Source organism: Erpetoichthys calabaricus, chromosome 11 (assembly GCF_900747795.2).
Source record: "Erpetoichthys calabaricus chromosome 11, fErpCal1.3, whole genome shotgun sequence".
NCBI lineage: Eukaryota > Metazoa > Chordata > Cladistia > Polypteriformes > Polypteridae > Erpetoichthys > Erpetoichthys calabaricus.
Genome location: NC_041404.2, coordinates 135689014 through 135716365, shown reverse-complemented (window position 1 = coordinate 135716365; position 27352 = coordinate 135689014). Strand labels below are relative to the sequence as shown.

At 41.0% G+C, this 27352-nt stretch overlaps 2 protein-coding genes across 2 annotated transcripts in view; both read right to left on the bottom strand.

The window, feature by feature from the left end:
- The window catches only part of LOC114660960 (myosin phosphatase Rho-interacting protein-like), a 198275-nt gene that overhangs the window by 8930 nt on the left and 161993 nt on the right, over nt 1-27352 (bottom strand). The gene's annotated exons all lie outside the window — the stretch shown is intronic.
- LOC114660963 (5'(3')-deoxyribonucleotidase, mitochondrial-like) lies at nt 433-26070 on the bottom strand. The gene is made up of 5 exons (XM_028814003.2): nt 25420-26070; nt 24683-24783; nt 17225-17285; nt 8868-8982; nt 433-5482 (listed from the first exon to the last, which is right to left on the bottom strand). Exons 1-5 carry the CDS (start codon nt 25681-25683, stop codon nt 5346-5348), a joined length of 678 nt encoding a protein of 225 aa, XP_028669836.2. The 5' UTR covers nt 25684-26070; the 3' UTR covers nt 433-5345.

The window sequence follows — 27352 nt, the reverse complement described above, 5'->3', positions numbered from 1 at the left end:
TGACTGGCCAACATGACCAAAGGGCTTAAAATTATGAAAGGACTTCATGCAGGAGAGCCCAGCGGTCACTTTGAAAATAAACGCAGCAAGGACACCACTGAGACACAGCTGGAAACGTGTTAGGGGCAAATCTGGTACAAATGTTTGAAAGTTATTCTTCACACAAAAATCCACGGACAGACGGAACAAGTGACCAGCAGGACGTATTTTGGAGTAGGATGGCCTGCTCTCATCTTGATGTTCTACTATGGCGTATAGAAAGACCACCTACAGCATTCTCAGTGTGCGCATCTCCTCATGGGCCTTCAAATAAAGGCCTGCCAACTCTCACCTGAGCGAGCAAAGACTCCCCTTCACCTCGGCTCTGAAGTAACCTCAGCGACGTGTCCTTGGCCTCGTTTAGACATTTTCAGAAAACACAGACAACGACAAGTGAGCTTACGCGTTTATTCAAATGGCTTCCATACATTTGAGGTGCCCTGAATTGGCTAAAGGACTTACCCCTGTTGCACGCGTACATAGTGGGCACACAAAAGCACCATTGACATCTGAAACATTATCATCAACACACTTTCTCAGGGTTCTCTTGATCTCTACATATTTGCTCATTTTTGCATAAAATATAACCGATATCTCCTTTATTGGTGAAGAAGTAAATTAAAAGTGCAAAATTACATCATTCACTTAGAGATAAAATCATGCAGGGTGTCAGGTCCTCACAAACACGCTCAGCATTCAGTCTGTGTGTGGGCTTTTCGGACGTTCATTTTGAGAAGCAGCGGTGCTAGGCCACTACTTTGTTTGAGAAGCAGTCGTTTTCGTTGTCGATGGCCACTTCCTCATCATATTTGGTAAACTTTGTCATCCATTTTCAAAATGATCTCCGCCAAGCACTAAATATGGAGAATGGAGATGCATGTGGACAACACAACGGGCGACTCGGATTTGCAATGCAGTGTTTTTGTGTTCAGAATTGTCCCAAAAACAAACATGGGCCAGTCACTGGGGGGTCTTGAGCAGAAGAGGCCCCCCGAGAGAACGACTGCCATTTACATTTGCAGCCTTCCCAGAGCTTGAAAGGAGGCAGAAGCAGAAAGATGGGCACACGCTTTATTAGAACACGGGGACAGGCAGCGACCGCATATTCGATTCAGACCTCTGTTTGCTGATCAACTTCCTAGAGGACCTTTCCATGGTGAACACCAACTGGCCTTTTAGCCGTAGCCCCACCATCTCCGTATTTCTACCACATAAAGTGAACGCCTAATCAGCTTGTATTCCTGATGCCCACCAATTCAATAAGTGGACAAATCGCTTCACTGTCCCCCTTTAAACCGTCCCTGACCATTTGGGATGCGACACATGGAGGATGAAAATGTATTTCCACTTCTTGTTCTTTAAATATTATGTCTTTAGTCTATGTGTATGTTTTGAGTTTTATTAATACAATTTAATTTTTGTGTTCACGTGTTTAGTTAGGCGCCCTGTCTCCTTTATATAGAGTTTGAGGGGTTGGACCAACCATAATGTTCAGCTGGAGGAACACCCTCGGTCTGGTCATTTCAGGACCACCAGGACGGCATTGACTGTTCTGGCGGACGCACCTTCAAGGTGAAGGATTTTTGGATTCTTTGCTCTGTCTTGGTGGTGTTTGAGTTTGGACTGTGGATTGGATGTGTTTGTTTCTGGTTGTCTTTAGTTTTTTTTTGTCTCCCCTTAGTTTTTTTTGTTGTTTCCTGTTAAAAGATTTTTTTTTTTATATTAAATCATCTTATCTTTAAACAGCCAGAGCTTTCACTATTTCTCTCTCTTGATTAATTTTTAGTTTCTGAATATCATTACGGTGGCGCAGTGGGTAGCGCTACTGCCTCGCAGTTGGGAGACCTGGGTTCGCTTCCTGGGTCCTCCCTGCGTGGAGTTTGCATGTTCTCCCCGTGTCTGCGTGGGTTTCCTCCCACAGTCCAAAGACATGCAGGTTAGGTGGATTGGCGATTCTAAATTGGCCTTGGTGTGTGGGTGTGTTTGTGTGTGTCCTGCGGTGGGTTGGCACCCTGCCCGGGATTGGTTCCTGCCTTGTGCCCTGTGTTGGCTGGGATTGGCTCCAGCAGACCCCCGTGACCCTGTGTTCGGATTCAGCGGGTTGGAAAATGGATGGATGGATGGATATCATTAGGGGTTGTTTTGATACTGGGGTAGACAGAAGCCTGCTTATGGACAGGCATAACCACCACTTGGAATTTTAGGCCTCAGTTTAGCCTGGGGCACATTGGTGGCAAGAATCACAACACCAAATATCCCAAAGGGACATCGCCACCTCACCTGGGTACGTGTGGGAGATGCCTATTGGATAAAAAGCTGATCCATGTCTTGCAGATTGGGAACGAGGTATGGGGTGTGCCGAGGTGCCCGTGTTGCCCAGCCTGGCAATGACATTCAGATATTCTGTACAATACACCTGATGAAGGTCGCCCACTGATAGGTCTTATTTTAAAATGTTATTCTTTTAAGCTGTACTTTGTCGTGTTAATCATTTGCCCAGCATTATAAGGATGATCTTAACATGGCTGATCTACACAGATAACTAGATGGAGATCTTGTTGTAATAAAGCCTAGGCACTTCACAATTCCTTAAACTGTTAAAACAAACGAGGCGTCTAAAACTTATGAAATTGGTAGATTCTGCATAAAATCATTTAAAATCTGAAAAACACTTTCATCAGAATTATAAACTCAGCAGGCAGAAACAGGCAGTCAACGAGAATTAAGCACTCGAGTGTCTTGAGCTGGTGTTCACCATGAAAGGTGCCATACAAAACAAAACAGGCTGGCAGAACGCCTGTATCTAAAAACGGTTACAAATAACATTAAGACATTAAAAGGCTCGATGGGTCCCCCTCACCAGACTGGGCTGGCAGGTAACGCAGCAGCAGAATTATTACAAGAGCAGACGCAGTTGGCTTCTCTCAGTATTGACTGACACACTTCATCTTACTGTTGTGCCTTCAATTAATCCAATGCTTTGACCATGATTCATAATTAAAATGTCAGACTAAAGTAGAATAAAACTGTAAATTACAATAATAAATGTAAGATTTCTACTTGTCAGATGCATAAACGTTGAATGGTGACATTCTTTCTAGCCTGCTAAGTACCTCATTAAATGCATTTGCACAATAATTCAACAGGTTTTAAAAATGATATATTCACAAGTGCAAACATAAAATGTTCATGTTATATTCTATTAAAAACAGACACACACACACACACACACACACAGAGTAAACGCCCTATTCATTGCTTGTTATCCCAGGCATGTGAATTGTAATGGCTAGGACCGAGGATTAATAAAAAGGAGAGTGACAGCAGGTACATACGGGCGTCATTAGCTTAACAATTCAAACCCAATAAACACTTTAGTAGCTCATCTGCTTGTCTCCAAAATCCAAAGAAGAAAGGAAAATAAAGAGGTGAGGCTACTGCAAGTTGCATAATGCTCCTCAAACCCGAGACCATAGCTATCAAGGAGGATAAGAGAGGGTGTGTAACAGGCCAAAGTGAAATCCTACAAATGAAATTCCCATCTTCAGTGGTTAAGTGGCACACAAAAAAGGCCAAAATGAAAAATATCACAATTAGCTGTTGACCCAAATCAAGAGGCGACGTGAGCAGAAAATTAAAGTGCTCTCGACAACAGCTTCCTCTGTCGTACACAAATGAAGTCATTACTGCCAACATCCCAAACCTGAGCCACACGGGCCTGTTGTGTTATTTTAGATTTGAACATTTTACATTCACAGTAGAAAGTGCTCTTTAAGATTAAATGAAAAAGATCAGTGGTTAATCGGAGGTCGCCGTCTGCTTTTCCTGCTAAAGGAGTACAGAAGTAGGCATTCGTAAACCCGTTACAGTCGAAGCTGCTGTGGGGTTTCTATACCCTGACATCCTATGTCACTACAACAAAGTAAACGAAGAACAACCAAATTATCTGTAATGCCAGTCCCTTTAAACCTGAGTATACGTCATATAAGTGGACCGAAATGTAAGGTGGCTTTGTGCAACAAAAAGCAAAGAGACTTCCTTCTAGAATGAAAATGGCACAAAAAGACAACGCAAGTGTTTGCAGCAACTCTCCACCATCACCAGGAGACGCATACTAGAAGCACTGGCCTCTTGACATGGTGGATGTCGTCCGTTAACAGCAACACTACCGTAAACCTCAAATGTCTGCATTGTGCAAGCTGAAGAGAAACCTCTCGTTCAGAGCATGGGCACTGCTGCCTTAGGACGGTATGGCATGCCCTGCTGTGGCTAACACAGAGTGAGAAAGCATCTGGATTGGGAGGGGGGGGGGGGGGGGGGGGGGGTTCTTATACCCCATACAGCTTCCATTAAAATTAACTTTATAAATACAATCTGGCCAAATCAACAGAACGTCTCCACAAAGGGGACATCCCAGAATGCACCTGCCTCAGCTGTATGCAAGCTGGAAGTGATGCAGTGACAGGCAGAAGGGATGTGCAGTTGTGATAAAAGGTCATAAATCTTTATGGCTCCTCTATCTCATATGCACCATGTTAGTGATTGCCAGAGTTCTCTGATGCAGAACACCATTTACTGGTAATGAGACAAAAATGACACAAGTATGTGCTTAGGATTGAGGTCAGCAGGGTCATAATATCGAGGACATCATTTCCCAAACATTATCTCTGCTTGCTCGTCACAGGACAGGAAACAAGCCTGGACAGAACAGTGGCCCTTCATGGAGCACAGTGATGGCCTCCCAATGGAGGAGTTGTTACTAACCAACATGTCTTTGGACTGCAGGAAGGAAGCAACAAAGACAAGCAAGAGACGAACATGCAAACCCCAGACTGAAGGGATCCAACCACTTCTACCCGCTGTGCCACCATGCAGGTCCTAACTGGGACTCATACTTGAGAAGATGTGTCAGGTAGAAGTAGCTTTTCACTAAAAACGGTTAGGTTTTCTTTAAAAAAATAAAATGGACTGCTTTTAATTGCCATATTTAGCAAGCAGACCACAAGGCAAAGAGTCCTACGTGTCCAAAAATGACCTGACAAGTGAAGCACTTCACAGGAACCAAAACAGTACACATGGATTGAAAGAATAAAAAATGAGCTTAAAATGTCACAATTTACAGAATCTGGAGAAATGAATACAAATGAGCATTTCCTCTAAAAGATCCGCAGCACCGGGTATAAGCAATATGTTGCATGCTGGGAAATTCTCTCGTCGAGGCTACTTTATAAAGGTAAATGTGCTTGCAATCACTAAGGGGGGCTCGGGGGGTTATGACTTTGAAAGAAACCACAAAGCCCACCCCATTATCTTTTACTGTCCAATATTGCTCTCCAGTCGTCAGCCCATGAGTGCAGTCTCCTGATTGGCTGATTTGGAGTCAGATGCTTGTTGTGGCAGGAAGTGAAAAGGATGTGCTCCCAGGAAGGACGAGTCTCAGCACCTGAAGAGGAAAAGCAAAATGGCAAAAAAACATTGGAGTATAGAGAAAGAAAGCTTCATGTCCCGCCTGCCGACATGCACCACTTTGATTCCAGACAGAAACCTGCTGGCTTTTTGGTTTACTCATCTGATGTTTGCACTAAAAGCAAATGTATGAGCTGCTTGAATAAATGAAAGGATTTGATTGCACCCAAGTTTGGTGAACTTTAAAAAAAGGTTTTTGAAGTCGAAGTTCCTACTAAAGTTCACATACCAGTCGTCATCACCTAACAATTCAGACTGCCAAGCAAAGTAAAAACAGGCTGCTAAGTGGAGGGAAAGGAAATATTTTGAAAACATTTCACAACAAACTTCATATTAATTACATTAATTAGTTACCAGAAACCAATATAAAGTCACAACCCATTAAAATAAAAAAATAAAAAATACAGCAAAACCCCTAAAAGCTCTTATGGAGCCACATACATATTTTTGGCTAAGTTGTCATAAACGTCTGTTAGCTACGTTACGGCCTTCCTGATCTTCAGGTTGTCTCCTGACCATTCTTCAAACGAGCGCAGTATTATTTAATCAACACACTTTACTCCAAAACATGGACGAGCACAGGCATGCAGACGTTACCAACAAATCTGTGCTCTGAAAAGACCACAGAAGTCTTGTGCGGTTTTACTTCAATCTGAAAGAAGCTCAGAACAGACATGGCTGATTCAAACTAGAACGGGAGACTTGCTGACGATTCATGGCTTTTCTTGGCTAAATTCATCTCCTGACTTGTCAAGATTAACTTTATCCTTGAAGCCCACCGATTCAAATATTCCTATTTCTCCACCTGAACCACAGCACACCCAGCTACAAAGGGCCTGGGTAGGAATGCATGACTTTCATACAACTGTACACACACCTCATTTACTACATAAAAAAAAAAAATCGGCAGTGCCCCCCGACTTTCTCATATACTCAGATATGGGGATGGATATTTGAGGAGTAAACCAAAACACAAGGATTCTATTGTTATATTATGGACATTAAAGAACCAGCAACAACAAATCAAATCAAATTAATAACATATTGAACAATTATTATTATTAAATGTAAAGTTGAATAAATTGGACTCCGCAGCTTCATGAATAAAAATGTACCACTTCTGGTTAGCAGAAATAACTTAAAAGTTTATAGAAATCTACGTTTTGGACCCAATACTTGCATGCAAAACTTGGTTGACTGAAGTGAAAGCGTCCTCAGGTTATTGTGCTTACACAGACATAAGGGAGGTCTAAAACGTCAAGATTCATCAACATCTCAAAAACAGATTTTTTGGACGATTATAATACTTTCCCTACGAGAAGTAGTAGACTCGGGGAGGTCTAAAACTTTGTCCAAAAATTCGACCTCGAGATTTTGATGAATTATCGATTACAATATTTTTCCTACACTTCACATATGAGAAAGTAAAAAAACGGTTGGGAAAACGTTCAAGATGTACATTTAATGAGATTTATAAAATGGACCCAGGATAAGCATATCTACCAATACAATGCCTTGTATTTCTCATTCCATCAGATGCTGTATAAAGCCAACACTATGACCTCATAAAGGAAATTTTAAATAGGGGAGGAAACAAACCACAGAGAAAATACTAAAGCCAATGGTGTCCACTGACTGTCACAAACTGGGAAGTAGCTGATGGTCTGACCACAGAGCTCTTAAACTCGGGTCATTGCAGGCCAGTGTGCCCTTTTTATAGGGGTTCACGAAATTTGTGATTTATTTATGTAATTTATTTCTACTCTTATTTTGCTGTGTTAACAAGGGCCGATCACCAGAATATGTAATGGACCCAAAATGATATTAGCACTCCCTCTCTTATTCTTTTATTTCTATATTTCTTTCAAATTAAATGGCTCTTTAAGTTATAGTGCCAGTCTGACTACTGCCTTATTGGAGATAGGACTGCCAACAGCAGTGCTAATGCTTAATATGTGCCATCTGTTGGAATGAAAACTGCAATGCACTGTATTACCAAGTGTCTTAAAATATACATTTTAATAGGTGGCACATTTGAAATGTTAATGCTGAACACGTCCATCACAGTGTAACTGGACAGGCAGTGGCTTGTGTCCTATTGATGACTTAATCACATTTCACTCAGACTACTGTAGTTCTGTCCTCCACAGTCTCCCTGTCTCTAGTATCAATTATACGGCATTGACTACTTGTTGGAAATCAATAAATTGGCAAAGCTCTTTGACTACACCAACATTCCCAAGATGTTTCCACCATATAAGCTAAACCATCAAGATCAAGTCCTGGAAAGTGTCCATCCAGCTTTGTGGCCTCAACTCCGGAACTCTAATTACGTCTATGTTAGGATTCTGTTATGAATGGGTTTATAATCATTTAATATATTCATGATTTTCTTCATTGCTTTACAAAGTTTAGGGTTTCCTGGGCCCTGCAATCTGAATGTCACATTAGTTGTCTGATTTAAAGGTTATTTCACATGCCACCATTTTACCTATTTATGAGCATCCCATCATTGAGGCAGATTACAGAGTCATGGGGGGCGTGTCCTCAGAGGTCGTGAACCACCAATGGGATGGGTACAAAGGTCACCATTGGGAGCTCTTCCTCATCCAAGGACCATTCTTCATCCCCCTAGTACTTTTTCCTGTGTTAACTAAGGCTGATATTTTTGACTTGAACAGTTTTTCATTCCTGTTTTCATTTTGATTTCTGTGTGGTAGACCTCTCAGTTTTTTTATTCTTTATTTCTGGTATTTACTACGTCCAGATTTGTACTCTCAGAATCTTCTTTGCTACGGCACTAGCACAATACATTTCAGCAGTTATTCACCCTGATTTACATTTTCCCCTGCTTCCTATCTGTCTTCTTTTTTATACATGTTTAAAATTTTCTTCCAGTACGTTTCCTGCTTTGTGTCTTTGGGGGCAAAGCCTCATTTTGGATTAGGACTCTTGGGCGCTGTAACCATTAGGGCTGCACTAACCCGAGAGTCCTATAGAAGACAAGTTTACGTTCCACTACAAAATCTCTATAATCTTCAGAGGCCCCCCGTGATGTTAACAGTGCTTCACTGTTGATTTATTAAAAATATAAAACATTTTTCTTTAAAGCACGATGCATTTTTGTTGATATTCCATTATGAGACATTTTTACATAAAATATCAGGCTATGAAAATCCACAGGAATGGAACTCTCATGTAACCCAAGGCCCACCTGTATATGTACAGACACGCATTATATTAAATATAGATTTTCTTTTTTTTGTTATTCTGCAACAACGTTTTAGAGGAAATTACCTAACTCTTTACGCCCCTTCTAATACAAAAAAAAGTCACCAGCATGAGCAAAGTAAGCCACAAACCTGTTATATCAGGTCTATCATCAATTAGTAAATCCGCAGACACAATGGTCTTGTCTCTGGTAAGGATCATCTGTTCCAGAAAGTCGCAGCCAAAGTGCTTCTCAACCCAGGCATACTGCGAAAAAACAAAAGAAACAGTAAGATGATCTCCGACTCCGCCAGGCTCAGGGAGGCACTCAACACAAACACACCACAGCTAAAATAACTGGAGGTCCTCTGTTTGCAGTAACATGTCTGTGGATACTCCCCAATAAGATGGGATAAACTGAACATGTAACTTGGACTTCTAATTACTTATTTAACAAAAATGGCTAACCGTTACCACACACTACCTGGAACGGAGCTGCTAGTGCCAAACGGTTGAAGTGCTAAGCTCAGCAATGAATGGTGCAGGAGCTAGGGCTACAAGCCACCTGTTGGCAGAGATGTCACGGAAACTTAAAGTCTAAGGGCTTCAGCCATTGCAGGAGAGAGGATTGTGGGCAGTGGTGCCCAGGAGTGGCACGTAAGAATTTGCCAAGTAAGAATTTCACTGCACTCCGCACATCAAGTCAGGTTTCTTGTCATATGGACGTAATACTCGCATGTGGTCTCAGAGCAGTTGGCAAAAACACAAGAGGCAGTACGGACCTTATGAAGCCAAAGTAAAAGGAGAAGAAGGAAGCTTTGAAATGGAGATGCAGTAGGTCAGAGCTCTAGAAAGAAAGCAGGTCAGATCAAACCAAACTTAAATCAGCAAAGGCGCCGTGATAAAAAAATACTGTAAGCACATCAGGCACAAAGATATTTACATTTTTTTTGCACCGGTTTATTATTCAGTTTAAGAAGAAAGAAAACTAGAAACGCGTCAAGTTGAAAGTACAGTCATTAGTTCAATTTCTTTGACTGAAAGGAATTAAACAGTACATTCTAATTTTAGAGTAAATACAAATTCAAAAACGATTTGTGAAGTGTTAGACAAAGGAGGACATGCTGTGACAAAGAAAGACTGAAACTGCTAAAATGACAAAATGCTGGCAAAAGATCAGTGCAGTTGGAATTAAAATAACACGACAGACAGAAAGTGAGAGGAGTGCTTAGAGCAGTGAAAAGAAAAGGCCAAGAAACAAAAGAATACGAGAATGAAAATGGGATTTCTGACTGTGAGCTGATATATCAAAGGGATAATACAGACAATCTAATCAATGTAAAGCAATACAAAAGGTGGAGGCCGTAGTCACAGCAAGAAAGCAGACTGCAGCTAACCCTAACCCTGGAAGAAAACATCTGTGGAGTATGACAAACATTTGCAAATATTAAAGTTTAGAAAACAAATGAATTTGATCATTGATTTGGTAGAAGAGGACGACGAACTGTCCGAGAATCGGTTTATACAATAAAAAAAAGAAAATTCAACTGCAGATTAGAATTTAAGAATGTTTTGTTAAGATTCAAATTGGAAAAAATATATAGCTGGCAATACTGAAATTAAAAAGAATCAAGTTACCTTCATCGTGTCATGTAGAGGAGCATACAAACACGAGTAAGGAGTACACCTGGCAAGGCGCAGTTCTAATTCACGCCTGCTTCTCAGGACGCTGGACAGTGGCAACGTGAGGTGTGATTGGCTGGACAAGCAAGAACCAATTAGACTGCACATTTATATAAATAAAATGTATTGCTTCGCTCGCCCACCTCCGGCGAACACACGCTAAGAAGAAGCGGTTGGATCATCTGCTGGCTTGCTGGATGTTCTGCTTGTCGTTGTTTTAAGAGCTGGGAGCACATGAAGCGTGTTGGCCAAAAGCAATCCAACAACTGCTAGGTTAGATGTCCGTGAACTTGTTTTAAATGATGTCTCACTGCCCTGTCTCGCGTAACGTTGTGAAAACAATACTTGTCCTTTATTTCCGGCCCCAGGCATGGTTAAATCGCTCTCTCGCAGGACATAACACGCTGCTCGCGTTGTGACGGGAGGGCGGCTGAACGCGTGCTAAGGAGATGCTGTCGGATCATCTGCTGTCTTTCTGCTGCTGTCGCGCTGCCCGTCAATCATTTTAAAGCCCGTACAACTGCTGTCCTTTTGCCACTTCGCGTCTCTGCCGCTCGGGTTGTGAAGGGGGAGTGTGGGGGGTTAGGGTGGCTGAACGCACGCAAGGAGAAGCGGATGGATCATCTGCTGGGTTTGTGCTGCTGGCGAGCTGCGTGTTTTGTTTGTCGCTTGTTGTTGTATTAAGAGCTGGGAGCAAGTTAATGTGTCTCTCGTGGGACTTCAAATTGTCTTCCGAGAAGATCTCGTCTCATCTCCCTAGTCTCCCTCCCAAAGATTTTTTTTTTTTTATAATAGAGAGATGTGACAAAACTAACATCACTACTATGTTTGTAATAGTCATAAAAATACATGGAGATATAAGGATGAGCAACTGAATCTTTTCTTTTACAAATGACAAAAGATGGACTTATTAAGATGGACGGATAGAAGGAGCAATATCAAATGGAGTACAAGTTCCAGTAACGAGAACAAAGAAAGAATTCTAGAAATAAATAGTGAGTGAAGAGCACTGAAGTCGCCCCTAAAGCTAAACAGAAGAAAGTCAAGAGGAGGACATTCAACTGGCCACACTTGTTTGGTTACCCAACTGTTAAGGTGTCCCAATGTCTCTTTCAAACCCTTTTAAAAGGTTTTCTGGGGTTTGATTTCAATTCTATGACTCTGTAGTGTATTCCAGACTCCCACAATCCTTTGTGTAATTAAGTGCTCATCACCTTCACTCTGAGGTGCACTTCCACTTAATTCCCAACTCTGTCCTAGAGAACATTGTTCATTATTAAAGAACTCTACTGACGCACTTAAGGCTTTTGAAGTCCTGGATGAGGCCTTCTCTACTCAGAACTAAAGAGGTTCAAATCCCTTAGCTTGTCACTTTAGCACAAGCTCTTTAATCCCAGGATGAACTCCGCTGCTGTTCTCCACACTGCACTCCACTGTACAACCCATCTCACGACAAACTCCTGCAAGTTGGGAGACGTGTCCATTGTTTTACATTCAAACGCACTGGCAATATAAGCCAACATTTTGTTTTCCTTTTTAATTGTTTTCGTCCAGATGAGAATGCTGTACCAACATAAATCTCATAGTCCTTTTCAGATTATCTCCATTTGGAACTAACAGTTCATGCTCCTTTAGTTGGTGGGAAGTGCTCTGCACCTTACTATTGAGGTTAGAGAAGAGGACATGGAGAGTCATTTAGAAATCATGAAGAGCTTATAGAACAGATGATTTGTCAGGGAGGAGTTCAAAATACAGATCAGGTGTGCAAGATGGTCAAAAGACTGCTACACTGGAACCTCGGTTTGCAAGCAGAATTCATTCCGGAAACGTGCTGACAGTCCAAAGCACTCGTATATCAAAGTGAATTTCCCCATAAGAAATAATGGAAACTCAGATGATTTGTTCCACAACCCAAAACTATTCATATAAAAATGATTAATACAAAATATAAAGTAAAAATACATAAAACAAATTAAACTGCACTTTACCTTTGAAAAGAATCATGGCTGGTGTGAGTGAGTTTCTAAACTCTTGTGGGATTCCACCTAACAGGATGACACAAGGCAGAGCATCCCAAAGCTCCCGCAGTCTCCCAGCGCTGTAGCAGTTCACCATAAAAGCGAATCCGAAGCAATTGTGGACATGCTATAAGCGCCTGCCGTCGATGGGTGATACAAGGAACATTAGAAATGCGTAGGGCACGGTACTACTTGGCCACGACCCTGCCTGACTGCTGTGTCTGTGTATAGGAGAGTGGCAGATCCCACTACAATAAATATCCGCACTGTTGTTATTTCAAGCTGAATAAAGCTGGTGTTGCTAAAGTACCGAGACTCAGCTTCGTGTTTTGGGGTGCAAGACGGGGACTCGTACGTCACAGCACACACACACAGTCACAATGCTGTAGTAAACAGTATACGCTCATACGGATGTTGACTATATGAGTGATGCACGCTGACTCAGACGGAGAATAGGAGACGATTACCCACAATCCTGCAGCGAGAGAGAGAGAGAGAACCACCATCAGCTCAGCTCTGATCACATGATGCTCAGCAGACAAAGCGTATACAGTAATCCCTCCTCAATCGCAGGGGTTGCATTCCAGAACCCCCCGCGAAAGGTGAAAATCCACGAAGTAGAAACCATATGTTTATATCGTTATTTTTATATTGTCACGCTTGGGTCACAGATTTGCACAGAAACACAGGAGGTGGTAGAGAGACAGGAACGTTATTCAAACACTGCAAACAAACATTTGTCTCTTTTTCAAAAGTTTAAACTGTGCTCCATAACAAGACAGAGATGACAGTTCTGTCTCACAATTAAAAGAATGCAAACATATCTTCCTCTTCAAAGGAGTGCGCGTCAGGAGCAGAGAATGTCAGAGAGATAGAGAAAAGCAAACAATCAGAAATCAATAGGGCTGTTTGGGCTTTTAAGTATGCCAAGCACCGCCGGACAACGCAGCTGCTAGGAAGGGAGCAATGTAAAGGTAGCCTTTCAGCATATTTTTAGAGGAGCGTCCGTATCGTCTAGTGGTGTGAACAGCCCCCCCTGCTCACACCCCCCCTCCGTCAGGAGCAGAGAATGTCAGAGCAAGAGAGAGACAGAGAGAAAGGCAAACAATCAAAAATCAATACGTGCTGTTTGATCTTTTAAGTATGCAAAGCATATCGCTTGACAAAGCAGCCACACTTAAGCCCAGCAAGGAAAACAGCAATGTGAAGGTAATCTTTCAGTGTTTTTTGAGGAGCGGCCGTATGTTCTAGGGATTCAAACAGCCCCCGTGCTCACAATATATTTGAGGAGTTTTATTTAATAGGTAATACACGTTCTGGTTGGGTAGCTTCTCAGCCATCTGCCAATAGCGTCCCTTGTATGAAATCAACTGGGCAAACCAACTGAGGAAGCATGTACCAGAAATTAAAAGACCCATTGTCCGCAGAAATCCGCAAACCAGCAAAAAATCTGCGTTATATATTTAAATATGCTTACATATAAAATCCGTGATAGAGTGAAGCCACGAAAGTCGAAGCGCGATATAGCGAGGGATCACTGTACATACTACTCACATTGTGAATTTCCCCTTGGGATTAATAAAGTATCTATCTATTGCAAGACCTCGCTCGTTTATCAAGTCAAAATTTATTAAAAATTTTAGCTCGTCTTGCAAAATACTCGTAAACCGAGGTTCCACTGTAGTTAGTAAATGAGGCCGGCAGTGGAATGTTGTGGGGCATCTTCAGGTAACCTTATCAGCCAAGATGAATTAAATAAAGAGAGCACTAAATGGTAACGCTGGAGTATCTTATTTTTACAAACACATACAGTGAAGCTGAACCAATGTTACCAATGATCACAGGTGAAAATTTTCATTTTTCTTATGCGAGAGTTAACAAAACAGACACATGTGAACACTGTAGCAAAATTAAGGTAAAAAGAATAAAGCAAGAAATTCTATTAATCCTCTAGGAAAACACTATGGATACAATAATTGAAAAGGAGAAGAAAGAAAGTTTCTATGCTATCCACTATTCTAAAACAAAAAAAAAGGTCAAAAATTACATTGTTGGGATGTGAAAAACTGAAAAAGACATGAAAGTCAGAAAAAGAAAACAGTAAATGAATGAAATTAAAATCGGAGAATCTGAATTACAAATTAATTTGTACTTCCAAACTGGTGTGAATATTTGTATTTTACTTAAAAAAATATATATATATAAATAAATCCTTTTATTTGTGAACACCCATTTAAACAGCAAGTGTGACAGTTAATAACTATGACAAGTGAAAGGACACTTTGGAGGAATGTCACCCCTTCGTCCCACTCAACAGCCACAGAGCAAAGTAAAGAACTGAAAAACCCAGCAGCCCCTTCCTAGGCTAATCTGTAGAGAGAGCGTACCTGATGAATTGAGACATTAGTGGAGAAAATAAATATATTTAAGAGGTACATTATCTGTAACTCTGACTATAGGAGGCCTGGGCAAAACATTAAGAATGGATGGCTTTATTTTCCTTCTGGTACGCAACATTTATGGCCTTCAGACAACCTGATTTAATGAACACCCTGATCCTCCCGTCTGGCCTTTTCCAGGAAACCCTCAATAATCTGCCAATGCTTTGCGAGAAATTATGTAACAGTAAACTGCAGCTCACTCCTTTTAACAGCAAATTTTAGTAACATCAACAAACACAATTACAAATTAGCACTGATAACCAAACTATTGAGTAAGAATTGAAAGTAGCACACGTTTCTTTACCCTATGAGTAGCGTGTGACATCATTTAAAAGTTGTATGCGATTTTAGATAGATAGATAGATACTTTATTAATCCCAATGGGAAATTCACATTCTCCAGCAGCAGCATACTGATACAATAAATAATATTAAAGAAAGATAATAATGCAGGTGAAAAACAGACAATAACTTTGTATAATGTTAAATGTTAACGTTTACCCCCCCCCGGGTGGAATTGAAGAGTCGCATAGTTTTTAGTCAGTAAAAAGCAGAGATCAGCCTCGCAGGAGTCACTAGATTCTACACTTAGCCTACAGAAGTCAAATGTCACACCACAATGAGATCTGAGTATGTGCAAAAGGAAAATGAGTAGCAGGCTGCAGGAGTAGCCTTAGAGTTTCCACATAATTTCAAGAGTTTATGAACAGGCAGTCTATAAACCGTTGACAACAACAGCAAAAGTGTTTGCTCTGATCATTAAATGAAAGGTAGTCAAGCGTAGGAATGCGTATAAAAACAGTTTCTAGTGACTACAGTCCTATCAGATGTATAAACTACCATGACACTTCACTCCAGGTCATGTCACTTGCAGGAATTCTTAGATGATTCTGCAGTAATGGGGTGTGTATGGATAAGGGGAACGGGACAGAGGAGAGGAGTCGGGGGCAAAACTTTAAGGGTTATCTGCCAACTTAACATCAGCAAAACCAAACAACGGATTATTGACTTTCACCACACCAAAGGGCCTCTATGCCTGGACACTGGTCAGTGAATGGATGTGGAGCTGGCACACCGCTGCAGGTGGGGAGAGGGATCCACATCAACGACTGGTCTTGTAACACAGAGAGTATAATACGACACAAGGGCAATGTGACTACATGTTCATAAATTCACTTCACGTCAACACATGGAGCTGGACAGACAAGGCCACCTGGGAGTGCAGCTGGATGATAAACTGGACTGGACGGCCAATACTGATGATCTGTACAAGAGAGGACAGAGCCGACTATACTTCCTTAGAAGGCTGGCGTCCATCAACATCTGCAATAAGATGCTGCAGATGTTCTATCAGACGGTTGTGGTGAGCGCCCTCTTCTACACGGTGGTGTGCTGGGGAGGCAGCATAAGGAAGAAGGACGCCTCACACCTGGACAAACTGGTGAGGAAGGCAGGCTCTATTGTAGGCACGGAGCTGGACAGTTTGACATCCGTGGCAGAGCGACGGGCGCTGAGCAGACACCTGTCAATCATGGAGAATCCACTGAACAGGATCATCTCCAGACAGAGGAGCAGCTTCAGCGACAGACTGCTGTCACCGTCCTGCTCCACTGACAGACTGAGGAGATCGTTCCTCCACCACACTATGTGACTCTTCAATTCCACCCAGGGGGGTAAACGTTAACATTATACAAAGTTATTGTCTGTTTGTATACCTGCATTGTTATCACTCTTTAATTTAATATTGTTATTATCAGTATGCTGCTGCTGGAGTATGTGAATTTCCCCTTGGGATTAATAAAGTATCTATCTATCTATCTATTATACAGTGCCTTTCACTCTATCTATCTATCAGATCTTAAATACATTTTCCAGCCTCCACCATGCCAGCTGAGAGACACAACCCCTCTACAGTGTGGGCCGCACACCTGCATGAGAGGCCCAAGGAGGCGTCCTGACTACAGGCCACAACTACCTCGAGTGGCTCGTCGTGATCTGAATTCCGAGCTCCTCATCCTATAGTGAAGGGTAAGCCTAAGGCCCATGAATCCTGCTGAAATCGCTCATAATTGGTGGTATTCCTGAATTCCTTGCTTTGCATAGTGAAAGAATAATAACGAGAGAGAATGACGGCTTATCTGTTTCAGATTCATTTAAAGGGCTATCAGAGCAGAGGTGTCACTCCATTGTTTTTTTTATTCGTACTTCACCAATAAAAGCTTCACTTGAACCTCTAATTTACATGAGGAAAAATGGAACAAAATAAAGCCTAGTATAATAAAATGCTGAGCTCACAAACTGTAAAAGATTTACTGTTGTACATCAACTTATACTGTCATGTGAGAAATAAAATAAAAACAACACGTACCTTTTCATAAGGGCAGTAAGTGAACTTCTTTATTGGACTTGTGCAAATAAAGACATCTGTGCTATGAGGAAAAGAATGACAGAATAAATACAAAAAATCTCGGCTGGCCTCTGCTGCAGTGCTTTTCAAAGTAAATTACAGGAAGGACAGGCAGGCGGGCAGGGGTTTCCTCTGGCCTTGTGCCACCTTGTTAAAAGCAAACATCAACTTCTGTGGATTCACTGCCCACTTGTGGCTTTACTACGGCTTCACTTTACTGGTCAGAGTCAAAGCTTTCTGCTCCCCTTCATACGCTGCATTATACAGTCAAAAGCAGCTTGGTAAATGGCTGCTATATTGGTGTATGCTAGGCAATATATCGAGTGGCATGACATGAACGATGTTTCTTAACACACCATCTGAAAATAAAACCATCACGATATATTAATAGGCTGCATGCACACGGTAGTGCGGATGTACTTTCAGTGAAATCTCAGCCGGCTCAGTCACTTCCATTCTGATTTTTGTTTTGTGGCGACAACGTCAGAGAAAAAAGGTTTTATCGTACAGAGAGGTCTACAGCTGAACCTTGTTGTTAGCTTTATGTCGAGCTTCCAGTAAGTACAATGCGGTACTTCGTTTCACACATTTCCCGATCTAAACGGATCGCCACTATCCTGAGAAAGAGTTCTGCGGTTAGTCCCCATACCCAAGTTTGTAGCTGGCATTTAAATAAAAACAAATGAAGGATTTTCACAAGCCGTTGCAGAGGGGAGCTGTTCCTGCGTTGTATGATTTGAGTGGAACAGTTTCTCCGCTCCACTAACAAGACGGGGGGGATTTAGGAGAGGAGAAAGCGACCGATGGAGGATGATAAAATGCGAGGCTATGCTTCAGCCCTGGATCTAGCAGTGGTCAACACAGCACTTGATGAAAGCATGTCTGTTAGAGAGTAGATCCACCAGTCGAGAAAACAACTTGAGACCTTTACAATGAAACAGTGCTTTGACATTCGCCGTTTTGCTGGCTCAGACAGACACATTCGCTTTTTTACTGAGTAAGATGTCCAGCACACTCATGTTATTATGTATTAAGCTTACACACATATTCACCTGGCCCTGGATATGACAAATCAAAAGCTGGTGCTGATGCTGTGCCTATCTGGCAACAGGAACCTGTGACATCAGCAGCAGTGGGCAGAGTTAGCGAGGCAACTTCAGACAGAGAAACGGGACTGACAATACCGCTGTAGATGTGTGGCGTGCGAGGAAATTCGTTTTGACTTTACATAGAGCTAACATGTCATTGTATATAGCGCTCTAAACAAGTATTGTCACAAAGCAGCTTTAAAAATAAGTTACGTAAAAAAAAGAACAAATGCTACATATAGGATAGAGTGTGCCACCGTCAAAAGTGCCAGTGCAAGCTGCAGCTGGTTGAACTGCACACTTAATAAGCAGGCAGAAGTACCAACACCTTTATAGCTAGCTGCCTGTGCACTCTGTTTGTGCAACACGTTTAGCCGTTTAACTCCCTGGTTTTCATTTAGGTCTGCATCATCTCCCGCTTGTTGTTTTGCTCCCCTGGCAAACTCCGGTGCTTCTGCTCCTTGTTTAGCTTCCCTGCCCGTCCTCTGACTCTCTGCCTGCGTTTTTCAATCGCCGGTGCAGCAGAAACTTCCTGGCGGTCCGTTAAAGAGTTATTGCTGCTGACACGCCTGGATCATGTAGCGGGGCAGCGCTGCCTGGGATGACGAGTACAGGTGCCAAGGTGTAGGGGTACATACTGCCCCATCAAGGAGCTATGGAGGGGGCAGGCTTGTTCTTTTGGTGACAGTACATTGTTTTGCTAGCTAGTATTGTGTCAGCTCGCCTGTCGACAACACCGGTGTTTCATTTTCAAATACTCTGTTCTGGTATTTCGGAAAGCAAATTATTTCTTGCGTCACTGAGATGTAAAATGTTAACCCCTACAAAATGGAAAAAAAAAAACCAAAAAACACCAAAACCTTTTAACCTTCTTTAAAAGCGAAAACAATAGAAGTCGTGATGACACTCAAAGTAATAAGCCAAATACGAGTGCTTTCAGTTTAAAAGGAATGGGACGATACTTTGGAATATGCAACAGAAACCAAAAAAAGAAAACGAAACTCTGCTAGGCATTAAGAGTACGTAAAGCTTGGTGTCAGTCACGAACGTCACTGCTGTGAAACTGTTAAGTTATATTGTCTCCTAGCTATTGGTGTGAAAAGACTTTTTCAGCCCTATAAGTGATAAAAACAAAACAGAGAAACCAAACGGATGTCAATGCAGTGAAGCTTCGTCTCTTGGAGGTAACCCTGCAGCCACAGTTATCAATTGTTTTGCCTTAAATTTATCTGAATTCAATATTCCTCTCTAAAAGTTTTAGACCTCAATTGACTTTTCAGACGGATTCTGGTTTGGATTTGTTAGTTCTGAGTAAACGGCGCGAGCGAGGGCACCTCGTGTCTGTCCCGTTCTCACAGTTAGCGGTTCATTTCCAGTTCTTATTGTTTTTTACAGAGCTGAAGAAGTTGCTTTTGTATACCGAGATATAATCTCAATGCCTGGAGTAGCACAGTGAACTGCCGCAGGGCATCTTTAAAGCCAGAAGCAGTTGCTAGATTTGTATTTTTTGCACAAAATATGTGAAGACGCTGATATGTTTGTTCTGCCTTTGGTTTATTCATTTACAAAAAATAGCTTAAAAATAAAAATATTTCAATATGCTCTTTTTTTTTTTTTTAAATGGGAAATCTACTAAAGTAATTGAAGCACCAACTCCTACACTACCCAATTTCAGTAAGAAAATTGGCTTTTTTGTATTAATATACATTTTTACATGTTTATGCTTACACTACTGTAAAGTTAAATCATATACAGTTCTTACTGTGCAGTTAGATCCAAACAATTAAACGCGAGAACAATACAACTGCGTGACTTCTTTTTGAGTAAAACTGGACAGGAAAAAATACCGATGGATATCGCATGTCGACATTTGGTTCAAAAATATCATGATATGAATTTGGAGCCATATCGCCCAGCCCTACCGTATGCATGGCATGTGGCAACATCTTGTTTCAATTGCTAATCAATGTAAAACTCACAAACACAGATTAAGCAAACTAATACAAAATTACTTTATATGTAATTAGGTGATTTATTGCTGTCTGGTTTCCAGCGAAGGGCTGCTAGTAAACACTACATTGCATGTTACGTTCACAATTAGGTGGTACCTGCTTCAGGCCTCCTTGTGTAATCTCAGCCCTGCAGAAGATCATACGCTACACCTCAGGACGTACTGCAGGATTCACAGCTACCTGTACTGCTGAGCAGGTGACCTCATGTAAATACAAAGAGATCTGGCCGGGTATTATATACTGGAATTAAAGCAGCATAATAAAAGGCTGACAATTATTAGAGGTATAAATCATGTTTTATTTACAGGGCAAAAACAAATTAATTGTCCCATGCTTGACAAAGCTTGGCCATGCTGATGCCACTTGCATGCATAGTTCTGTTCTTATGCTGCCTGCACCAACTATAGTTTATATGGCATGTTGTGTTTTACTGCTTAGATGGTGACAAGCACACCTCAGCATTTACTTTTGTAGTGCACCATGCAAAGCATATGTCTCTGCTACATGCCATTTGGTATGGGATTCACAAAAGCTGTGTTAAAAGTTTATGATGCGCCGTCTGTTGGAATGACAAACGTACTGCATTTTATTATTAGAAATGTTTGTGATGCGCCATCTTTTTGAATGAGAGAAACACAGCAACCAGACTCACACACAGATAGATGTCCATTCATTAAGGTGGATTAAATCTTACTGCATGCCCTTCATTATCACTTACAACTCACCAGGCCAACACAATGCTGCTAGGCTTACACTGGCATAGTTAATAAGTGCCCGGCTCACCTATTCTGACTTTGTAAACTTCACTTGACTTTTACTGAGCTCACCCTGTTGAGCCGGCTGGGCAGACAAAGCTAATGAGTTTATCGGATACGCCTGGAATTCTCGGATGCTCCCTTGCCAGCCAAGGGATAGAACGTCTTTTCGCAGGTAGGTGTGGCTCACATACTGCTCATCTCCTCCTCATCTTATCATGGAGAATGAGCCTACCTAGAAATATTTTATTTTATAGAAAACACCCATCCTACTAATTTTATTTCCAGTATCTTTTATTTCTATCCTAATTTTAAGGTTCCAACATATCTAATATTTTACAACCCTTGTGTTTGAGCGCAGAAACCCCTGCGAAGGAACCTTATTTGCCAGCTTCTACTCATTCAATTCAAAATTCTTCTGTTAATAATTAACGCTCTCCACAACCTCGCCCCTCCATGTTGCCAGTCCCTCCCATACCCTCAGATCCTCTTCCTCCATCCACTTGACTGTCCCTTTCGTCCGTCTTACCACCATGGGGAGCAGCTCTGGAACTCACTACCATCTGAGCTTAGAAATATTGAATCATTTTCACTTTTCAAATCTAAGCTTAAAACTCATTTCTTTAAGACGGCTTTTTCTCTTTGATTACAGTTGCTCTGTCTGATTTTAAATTTTGCATTTTAGTTTTGTTTATCATGTGTGTTTGATCTATTGTTCAGTGTCCTTGAGTGTTTAGAAAGGCGCCTACAAATAAATAAAATGTATCTCTCTATTATTATAAAATGCATTTACATTTTAAATCTGATAAGCCTATGGTCAGAATGAACCTTGTTAATTTGTTGTGTGCCGTTTGTGTTTTAAACACGGCCTTTAGCTACTCTGCCCCTCACAGTCTATAAGAAACTGCTATATGAGGACCACAGGTCTGTCTTGGAGACTTTCTGTATTAAACCTTTTAAAAATCTGAAACTAGAAGCTATCCTACCATCATGATTGTTTCACTTTCAGTAATGCTTGTTTTCTCTCTGCAGAAGTTCCATTGCTGGGGTTTATTTGTATAATTGGTTAGATATTTACATTTGCTTTTTAAATGTTGAGCCTTGTGTCATTACTGTGTGAAACCCACGTGCCCAGTCTGTCATCCACACCACCTCTCTTTCAGCTATCATTTTCTCTGCTGTTGTGTGACCATTCTTGGTATACTCATCATCATCATCATCAGATCATATTACCCTAATTAAGATGTTATGGATTTTGCTGCTGTTGTCCTATTCTTACATCATACCACCTCAGTGCAAGGCTCTTTAATTATAAAGAGATAGTTAAACTGGCAGTATAAACAGTATTTCCTCCTAATCCTAGGAAATTTGAAAGCACACTAAGGCTTCCTTAAAGACAATATTTGTTTTTGGGTGGTTGCACATATATACAGATTCTCAGCGCTGCTGACCCATAAACATGCCACTTAGAGTTGCCCAAATAAGCACCAGCTGGATTTCAAAACATTCCTTACCAAAAGGATGAGCCGGTTTACAGTTTTGGTGTCCTCAATGGAACTTTTGAAAGGCTTGATTTTAAGTTGCATTAACAGTAATACGCATTCTTAGGGTTGACGACTCAACTGTTTTGGAGGAATGCATTTTTAGTCATCACAAATTACGTAATTCGCTAGAAGGGATTATTTTTATTTTGTACATTTTAACAGAACCTTGGATTTTTACACAACAGTACAGCATGTTAGATGTTTGTTCTTGCTTGCATTCTGCACAATTCACCTTACAGCAGAGCAGTTTAGGTTTATCCAGACTACAACATTCATGCGCTGTACTTCAGTTACCATCAGCATCAAGTGACTCCGTGAGAACCCGAACTACAAAGAGGACTATTTCATTTATGTTAGGTAGAATGCCCAGAGGGGACTGGGTGGTCTCGTGGCCTGGAACCCCTACAGATTTTATTTTTTTTTCTCCAGCTTTCCAGAGTTTTTGTTTTTTCTGTCCCCCCTGACCATCGGACCTTACTCCTTTTCTATGTTAACTAATGTTGTCTTATTCTTATTTGAATTTCTTATTTTGTCTTTTATTTTTCTTTTCTTCATTATGTAAAGCACTTTGAGCTACTTTTTGTATGAAAATGTGCTATAGAAATAAATGTTGTTGTTGTTGATTAGTATTGTATTCCCTTTGGATCCATAACTTTTTGCAGTAAAGGTTTTAAGTGCCCATTTAAAATGCTCTCATTATAACAGTTTCATTGGTCTTCGTGTATTTTGATTGTGTAAATCCTGAAGGCCACTTTGAAATGGTTTACTCCTACTTGCACTGTTCCATCTCAGTAATACTTTGACTGGTGACTTTAATGTTTGTGTGTTATTTTTACTTCAGTTTTAAATAAATAAATAAATAGACACATTTTTTCCTTAACTGTTGTTTCCATTAATCTCATTAGTAAGCTACAATTAAAATCATATTAACAAATTTCAACCAATAAGAATTTTACACACACATTTTTAAAGGATGCAAAAAAAAAATCATCTAATTATTTTTATTGTCAAAGTTTTAGAAAATATTACAATATTATTTTTTTGCCAACATCACACACCCCTACAGGACAGGCTCTGATTTTTCTGGTTCTGACTAGAAATCAGAAGCAAACAGAAATTAAAAGTCTCATTTTTATGTATATTTACATATTAGTTATACTTTTTATTTACTACACACTTCTATCCAAATGAAAATATATATATATAAATGAATTGTGTATACGGAGGATGACCCTTGGATGGCGTATATGATGCCCAACTAATAAATGAAGTAGCATGACATGACATTACTCATTGAGATAGGTATTTGAAATATGTAAGAGATCCTAACACTATTACATTTCTGCAGGCAAAAATAAACAAATGCCTTGGTTTTTTTTTTTTCGGTTTTCACTACAAGTAACCATCCTCTAAACCAGGGGTCCTCAATCACGGGCCTGGAGGGCCGCAGTGGCTGCAGGTTTTTGTTCCAACCCAACTGCTTAATAAGAAGCTCAAGTTACACTTCTACTTCACTTTAGTTGTCTCGCTCGTTAAGATTTTGAACCCTTATTGCTTATTTTAGTCTTAAACAGCTGTATTCTTGGTTTTTAATTGCTCTTAATTAGCAATAACATGCAAATGACAAAAGAAACCAGCATTTCTCCATTTAGCTTGTTACCATTTATACCTGTGTGTATTTATCATGCACTGTTGGGTTTAATTAAATACTTGGAAGGGAAGAGAAAAAAGCAAAGGACTGAGAATTATTCATCCATTTTAGCCTTCAAATCATTTGGATGATACCCTTAGAAAGGGGAAGAAAATCTAGGATATGAGAATGACCTGACATGGCAGAGTTAAAGCACTAACAAGCCATGAAATTGAATCATTGGCAAGAATTGCTTTCTAATTAAGCAACCGGGTTAGAACAAAAACCTGCAGCCACTGCGGCCCTCCAGGACTGGGATTGAGGACCCCCGCTCTAAACGTATGTAGCTTTGATATACTTGAAATAGGGGGCAAACCCCAGATGACTCACTTTTTAAGTTGTGACATCTCCTTCACAGCTTCTACAGCACCAGGCAGGGGTTCAAGCTCAATGAAAAAGTTTTTAGACTCCCATATACTTATTGCTTTCTCCTGAAAGAAACAGAGTTAAATCTTGTTAATTTGAAAATGTCACTGTCCAAAAAAAAAAAAAAAAAAATACCCACACGCACACACAAGTGTAGCACATTCTATATTTGTATTAGACGCTCTTCAGAAAAACTGTATAATACTGTTTCAGACTATGCTGAGTAATTCATTCACAAGCTCAACTACTTTCATGGAGCTAAAGGAATTCCACAAAAAGGTGGAATTAAACTCTCTCTCTATTATATAATAATATATAAAAATCCTTGAAGCTTCTTAAGATTACTGGTAGCATTACAAAAAGACACAAGTTATCAATGGTGGGCACAGGAAGGTGTGATGGAATGGGTAATCTGGACATGCTTAAGGACAGTAAGGACTTGGGGGCATTGTGTCATTTACTAGTACAGACATTTAGATGCTTGGGAGACATACAGTACAACCACCACATGCGGACACTGCTGGCGATTGCTTAGTGGTGTTGATAGCTTTTTTATAAGATGACTGGCAAGATTACTTTCCAAATCAAATTTTATTCGAGCGTTGTACAGTTCCAGGTGTGAAGCTGAAGGGCCGTAAAGCCATTTGTATTCCCACGACCCATTATGAGAAGCCCTCACCCAGCCGCCGGCACACACTTACGCAGAGGTCGCTTCTCAGTTGTCCGTACTGGGCAGAGACCCAAAACCCCCTACGGTCCTCCAAACTAATGCAAGGCTCGTTCGGATATCGGGCTTGAAATTTCTTTAAAAATCCTCCCTCGAAGTCGGCCAAAACCCCGTCCATATCGACCAGGACTCGCAGACCCCCTGAGCTACCTCCTCGGCTGGACATGCTTCGACAGTTTGCGGAGGCCAGGCCCCTTTGCACCCATTGCCCCTTCAAAAGTTTCCTGATTGCACTCATTTTTTAAAATATCGACCGGATGAGAAGTCGACGAATCCCCCCCACCCCGCTCCACTGCAGTAATCCACTGCGGAAGCACGAGCCGTGACGACCGGGGTGGAGGATTCAGCGACGAAACCCAGCACCCCAAAGTCAACAGCACACCACCGGCTTCGTGCAGCGCTCCACCTCCTTGCCGATCCCACAGCAAGGCCCCGCAGGTCTGCCACACCAATAATGCTCGTTCACGCTAAGAATGAAAATGTCAACCCCAAAGTCACACAGCTGCTCATCCTCAGCTGACAATCACCACCGCGTCGGAGCAGAAAACCGAAACCTAACGACCTTTGAAACAAGCCCTCGAATCGGACTAAACCCAAACTGCGGAGGAAGGAGGTAAATAACAGAAGGAGGCGGGGAAAGGAGGACTACCGGCTGGCCAATCAAATAACAGCTGTGGACCTAAAAATGACGTACGACGTTGGGATTGGAATGCCAGGTGCCAATCTTGACCTTTAGCCGACTGCTTGCAATTTGATTTAGTCGGAAGGTTTAGGTTTATTTGTCATAAATAGGTTAACACTGGGTCAACATACAATGAAATGTGTATGACGAGAAAAACAAGTCACTCAGCCTAGATCCAATAAAACTATTAAAAAAAATTACAAGTTAAAAATAGACAAGCCATATAAAATAAAATGTGTAAGTATAAAAGAAGTTATGGAGCAATACGAGTTGAATGAGCAGCAAGTACAAATGACAGTTATTGCACAGATAATGTTTTAGAAGTACAGATGCATATTCCGGTCAGTATTCAGAGTGTGTGCAGGTACAGTTTGTGTGCGAGTAGTGCAATGTAGATGTAAGTGTTCAGGTGTTGCTGTTGAGGAGTCGAATGGCCTGGTGGTAAAAACCGGGATGGGTCTCAATTAACGGAATAAGGGAAAATATGAAAAACTGACTCGCAAATAAATTGTGATAATGCGAGCAATCCTTAATGTTCAATGATCCAAAGTCTCCGTAGCAAAATCTGAACGATTGCTTAAATTTTACGAGGCAACAGAGAAACACATACATCAACTACAAAACGTGTCGGAATAAAAAAAGAATAAAAGTGACGCGAATATACGACAGCAAAAGCATACAGAACACGCTGGTAATGCTAACAAAAGGTCATTTAAAAATCGCTGCTGGGTTTCGTCACTTTCTATTTTCACAAGCTCTAAAAAACGTTTAGGCGTCATCTTTTGGCTTCTATTGCAGGCTCGTTAGATTTTTAACGTTTTTCTTTTGTAAGTTAAGCCTCTTACATAGTGATAACATAATTGCTTTTTATCGGGATTTTTTTTCCATGTCAACACTGTGGATAGGATTCTCATCGTCTTTGATATGCTCTTGGAATTGTAACGTCATGAACCATTCAATGCTAAAATAATTCAAGAAGATAAATTAAGTCACAAGTCATCTTTGCTGATACACATTCAGCTCCTAAAAATACATTCAAACCCTCTCAGGTTAAACAAGCTTCTGGTCTCTACTGCACGTTATTATTACAAACATGGATTTTGAAAAAGTCTTTCAAGGTAACACAAAGGCTCTGCCTTCCTCAAACAGGTTTCTCACCTTCGAAGTAAAATGGAGGGCACAGGCTCCTTCAAATGAGTTTAAGAAATTCAGTTTTACGATAAAG